We start from the raw sequence: 6,000 nt of genomic DNA on the forward strand, positions 1-6,000 counted from the left end.
TGCTTTCAAAAAAAATGACCTTACATGAAATTCATTTCAGAACTTTTCTGACTGCATTTTGAGCCATATACTTCCATTTCAAGTCATGTGTTTTAAATTGGATTTAGCAGATTTTGCAAGGAGATTTAATTTTTTTTTTCCAGATCCTTTCCCCACCTCTACACCATCCAGGAGCCTGTAGTTAGGGCTCTCATGTTTTTCCCACCTCATCCCCAACATTAAGTCTTCTATAGCTGTCCCCGGTCTAATTCTGAACCTCTCATTTCATCTGGAGTATCAGGCTGAGCATCCATGCAAAGAGAGCGTGTTAATTTCATTCCAGTACATTCAGTCCCTTAGCAAATCTGAAATAGCATTTTATTTCTTCCTCCCCAAGGTATGGAGCAGTTTCAGCAGGAATGCTGTGTGCCCTTACCACCCTGTCCCAGCAACTGGAGAATGAAAACGCTGTGGATGTTTTCCAGGTTGCAAAAATGATCAATCTCATGAGGCCTGGAGTATTCACAGACATTGTAAGTCCTCTGCCTCTTTGCGAAACCTGTTCATCAACTGAGACTCGGGCTAACACGTGAATTAGAGCAGCGGTTGTCAAGAACAGGGGGTGGTTTCGTCCCCCAGGGGATGTTTGGCAATGTCTGGAGACTTTTTGGTCGTCACAACTGGGGATGGAGACCAGTGCTCTGGCACCTACAGAGTAGAGCCCAGGGAAGCTATTCACCATCTTGCCGTGCATCAGACAGACTCTATGACAGAGCATGATCTTCCTCAAAACATCATTAGTGTTGAGTGGGAGAAACTCTTTCCAGAGTATGGAATTCACCAGTTACAACACAGGGATATCCTGTTCTCTTCATTCACTGTCCGTACGGAGAATTCGTTCCCAACTAACAACGATCAAAGTGACATGCAGCAGGCATAGGTCTCCATTAGTAAAGGATTCAAGTCATTGTTTTAAAGTTTCTTAGCCTAGATGTATATTCTTGGGGTTGTTTTTTTTTTTTATAGTTACCTTTTTAATTGGTCTTTCTACCTTAGGTGAAATGACTCAGCTGTTCTTGGTCTCAAACTGTCTTCTCCTTGTTTTTTCAGGAACAATACCAGTTTGTCAATAAAGCGATGCTCAGCCTGGTCAGCACTAAAGAAAATGGAAATGGTCCCATGACAGTGGGCAAAAACGGTGCTGTTCTCACTGCAGATGAGTCAGACCCTGCCGAGAGCATGGAATCTCTCGTGTGATTGGAACCCCGAGAGGGCACTTAATTTGTAAAACTTCTGAAGACTGAGAACTTTTTTGAGGCCTTTTTTGCCAGACTCTAGGTTATACAATAACCCAGTTACTTTTTTACACTGATAAAAGTTTTGATATTTATTTTTTGCCATTTTATGTCTTAATGGTATCCTACTGAGCATTTGCACCTCTGTTCATTTCACACCGTGAAACGCAGTTTTACCTAGTTTGCACTATATGATCAGTGTTACTGCCTATAATCTAATCCTAAAGCAAGCCCTGATGTGACATTCCATGAGAACTCACGTGCTACTTTTTAGTTCAGTACAGTGAAGGTCTTTGTTAGGACAGTGGATCTTGGTTTTTTTAATTCTTCCTGCTAAAGCAAGTTGCATCCTCCTAGCAGGCAATGCTGAGCTTTTCGTCAGTCCTCTCCTCTGTTTTCTTTAGGCCCTGCTCAATACTGTCCGCCTTCTGTATTTTAATGGAGTGGATGGGCACTGTTTTCTTTTAAGGGATGTAGCAGGTTCCTGGGAGCTCCTGAGAGAGTCCATCAACCTCATGGCCTGAAACAGCTCCATTTATGACGGTAAAGGTATCCATTAAGAAATTAGAAGGCTTAAGAGCTTTATGTGGACATCACTTATTAGTTGAAGTTATATTCATAGCTTAAAAAAAATGCCCAATTGTGTCAAAATAAAGGATATCTCTGTATTACAGTTTTCACAGTAGCTATGTGGACGGTGTGTGTTATTTCCTTCTTGACCCCCTGAAATAGCTACACCCTATAGTCAGGGCTGTCGTACGATACAGATACGGCAATATCTTACACATCTCAGCTACCCCTTTAGTAACTCTCCATGAATGCTTCTTGGTTTCTAATACCATACCTCATGGCAGGTAGAATAACACAAATTTCTGCAGGTGTGTAATTTTGAAATCAGCTCTCTAAAATAACCCTTATTATTACTCATATAGCACTCTAATAAAAACTACCTATATAGTTAACATTCTTTTCTTTCCTTTTTTGCCAAGCATTTCCTGATAAATCCCATAATTACATATATTCTTCTACTTAGGATAAAACTGAAAATACTTTATTAGCAAAAGTCTTGGGACGATGTAGATTCCCACACATGGAGAAGTCTGATTTGGAGAGAGGAAATCAGAATCTCGAATAGACGGGGATATGGATATTTTCAGACTTTGAAAGATGGAGATGGCTTGGTCTGCTTTCGTGTGGTTTAGCCTCCAGAACAGACACACTTCACTCAAAGGGGCTAATAATCATCACCCAGAGCCCAAGGAAGTCATTTGATCTAGCATACGGAGCCATATTCACCCTGCAGTAAGTACATAACTGGGAAATGAGGAGCATTCGTAAGAAATTTCAGTTCAGTTAGAAAAATAAGCTCCTTACTGAGATCTGTTCTATTACGTATTTGTGTTTGAGGGATGACTTCTGTTAGGAGTGAAGTCATCCCCAGAACTGGGCCTGTCGAGAAGATCAGAGTTTTGGTTACTTTTTATGTCAATAAACTTGAACAAAAACTCCATACCGGCTACTATCACGCTATCTGGGCAGGTTCTTTGACATCAATGAGAATCAGTGTTGAGGCTCTATTGATCTTAAGTTGGCTTTCTGTGAAGTTTGTCAGAGTGGTGCTGAGGAACCAGAGCCGCTAAGGAGAGGCTACAGGCCAAGTTTGGGAGTTCCAGTGCAGAGGCCAGGTTGATGGAGTTTTCATGAACTATGTAACTTGCCAGGGTTAATCTCGCATTTTCATCACATAAATTCTCCAACGTGTAAATAGTCCACTGTTCATGAACCGTGTAGGTGAGGCTTAAGAAAAGGTGTGCAAGTGAGCAAAGCCCACTCAACTGTACGTGCTAGAGGAAAGCAACACCTTTGCAGCCCGTCTGCTTCCATCAGAGGTAATGCCGGAAGCTCTACCTTAACCCCGAAGGAGAAAAGCTTGAACACAGAAACACCACAGCCGCCAGAAGGCTGAGGGGAATCAGGAAGGGTTAGGTTTCAGATCATGGCAAGAGCTAGATCATTTCAGTCAGTTAAGCAGATTACACTTAATGTATATAGAGCATTGAGAGGAGTGAACTCTTTTTGAGGAGCTGGCACAGATTTGGCTGTCGGAAGTAATGTTTGAGTTGGGGTTCATGGTCCCTTGGTAATTTTTTCTTATATAAGTGAACAGTGGCTAGGAAACCACAAGTATTTCCTTCTGTGCTATTTATAGAGGGCTCACTTCATGGAAACCACTAAGTTCCAACACAATTCTGTGACCATTTCTTACATGGGTATCATAGTCATAATAAAACAGAGACAGCGAGTAAATAGAAACATTGAAAAGAATGGTTTGAAGTTCTCTGAGAAACTGTGTCTACAGTGGGCTTGAGCCAAAGTCTGCAAATTCCCACACACTGAAACATGAGCAATTGCTGCTGGCCCATCTTGCCTAAGTGGTTCAAACACACTTCAATGAGGACAGTTCTATTCAGCAGTTCTTCACTTTCCCCAGAGTGGATCCTGAATATTAGTCTTCATTTGTTATCAATAGAAATATGCTTGCATTTTTCCAGAGGCAGAGAGTTTCAAAGATGGTGTTTTCTTTGAGACATCAACACACTGCTTAACTACACAACAAGGTTATTACCACTTGCACTCAGGGGGAAAGGAAATAGCTACTGCAGACTAACGTGCTTTTCTATAAAATAAGCTTCTTGGGAGAATGAATTTAGCTCTAGGTGAACAGAATGCACACATCATACAATACTGGCTTGCAAGTGGCCATACTGGGCATCAGAGAAGACCCCCTAATTGGCATCAGGAGACCTCTTTTGCATCCAAAAGCCACAATGTGATCCTTTTACATACGCGTGTGTTAAAAAGTTAACTTCTGAATTTCAAGAATAAGATAACTAAATTGGTTTTCCTAAATTCTTATGCCTTGGAGCTTTTAGAGTCTATTTCAAATTGAAGAGTCCAGCACGGTCAGAGAAGGTGATGGTGTTCAAGGTTTGGCTGTTGGAAATTTTAGCCCAGAGTGACATACTGAAATCAACAAATAACCTTAATTATTTTATAATGACACAGCACAACTGCCTTGTTAAGGAATTTTTTCTTAAACGCATATATACTATATTTAAAAATTAAAATATAGATACCAATTTACCAAAGATACATATTACTAATTCTACGCAAAAAATAAACCCAAACTCATCACAATTTAAGAAATAATAATCAAAATGTAGTTTGTCTTAAGAATTTAGTGGTTATACTGGAAAATGCATTTTCAACTCCTATGTTCTAAAGTTTATGTTCAAAAGGTGCCAGTGAATTTTTATATGAAGGGAAAATGCCTGCTTTTTTTTTTTTAAAAACGGCTATAATTTCACTTACCCCTTTGCGCTTTCCCTTAGTTGCCATTTAACATGCAATATTGGCTTTACTTATCTCTAGAAAGAAGGCATGCTACAAATAGGAAGGAATTGTAATAATATTTGGCCTCTACTTTGTCTTAGCTGTTAAACCGTTTTTAGTATTTTTGTTAAATATTTGCAAAGGGAAGCATTTTCTACAGAGGATAATTAATTTCAAGAAAAATCTTGAGTTTTAAGAAATAAACATCTCCAGGAAAGGAGACAGCCGATTTTATAAAATGTTGCAACTCTCCAACATTTGGGGTAGTGACTCCTTTTTTGTTAGGACATTTGAAACTAGCAAGCAGCCATTGTTTCTAAAAAAGAAAAAAGAAAAAAAAACCTCAGCCTTCATGTTGATTCATGTTTCTTTCACTTCATTTTGAAATAGCTAAAATCATTAAAACTGTAAATATTTTGTTGCTTGGATAAGCATCTTCTGGGAACTTTGTATCTATGGTATATAATCATAGAATTTTATATTTTCATATAAAGCTAATTTTTTTCTAGTTTCAACTCCGTCATAGTTTTTTGGTTTTGTTTTTTGTTTTTCTTTGAGTTTTTTGGGTTTTTCTTTGTGGTGGATATGTGAATTCAACTTTCTGTATATTGAAGTGGCAAGAACCATCTTTGCATTCCAAAAGAATCCAACATGGTGTTATTTCTTTGAGGCAGTGATTGTGAAAATTGGGTTTTCCTCCTTAATTCCATTGACCATTTGTGCAATAGGAATTAGACATAATTAGTCACTGAATACATTCGTTGCATTGACCCATTTGGAAAAAGTGATTGTTGTTTTGTTTTGTTTTTTTAATTTGTTCAGGGGGGAGGGGTTTTGTAACCTGAAATTTTTCCCTTTTTTCTTCTGTTTAAAACTATATCAAATCATTCTATTATAGTGTTATTTAATATGTAAATTGTATTGCTATACATAAAATAAAGTATGGTTTTTGATGTAATCATTAGTGTTGAGCATTTCTATGAAACCATCTCCAATAAAATTAAGTTACTAATCTCCCTTAACAGATCACATTTATACCTGCCAACCCTTTGTCTTAGTTTTCATGGTAGTAAATGTTAAAAGTCATCTTCACATAGGCAGCAAACCAAAAAGAAAGGTCTGTTCTGAATTCTTCCTTTCTTAGTGAACAATGACAAATGTTTACCTTCATATGGAATCAAACTTTATTGCATTATGAATCTGCTGAGGTGGAAGCAGAATTATTACTTCCTCCACTGGATCAACTGGATTTATAGCAACTTCTACCTCTTTATTATTTACTATGTTGGATGAAAGACATATCCTTCCAAAACTTCTGGAGACTCTGAGATGT

General features: G+C 38.2%; 1 protein-coding gene across 3 annotated transcripts in view; it reads left to right on the forward strand.

Annotated features, from left to right (window-relative positions):
- The window catches only part of PTPRG (protein tyrosine phosphatase receptor type G), a 706,759-nt gene extending 701,134 nt beyond the window's left edge, over window positions 1-5,625 (forward strand). For 2 of the 3 annotated variants that reach the window (XM_077760245.1, XM_077760246.1), the window contains exons 28-29: window positions 377-512; window positions 1,090-5,625. In XM_077760245.1, the coding sequence (XP_077616371.1) occupies window positions 377-512; window positions 1,090-1,236 (283 nt within the window). In that variant the 3' untranslated portion in view covers window positions 1,237-5,625. The remainder of the gene's footprint in view (window positions 1-376; window positions 513-1,089) is intronic. The other variant, XM_077760247.1, reaches the window with a different exon arrangement.
- The last annotated feature ends 375 nt before the right edge of the window (window positions 5,626-6,000 follow it).

Source organism: Crocuta crocuta, unplaced genomic scaffold, assembly GCF_008692635.1.
Source record: "Crocuta crocuta isolate KB4526 unplaced genomic scaffold, BGI_CrCroc_1.0 scaffold213, whole genome shotgun sequence".
Taxonomy (NCBI): Eukaryota; Metazoa; Chordata; class Mammalia; order Carnivora; family Hyaenidae; genus Crocuta; species Crocuta crocuta.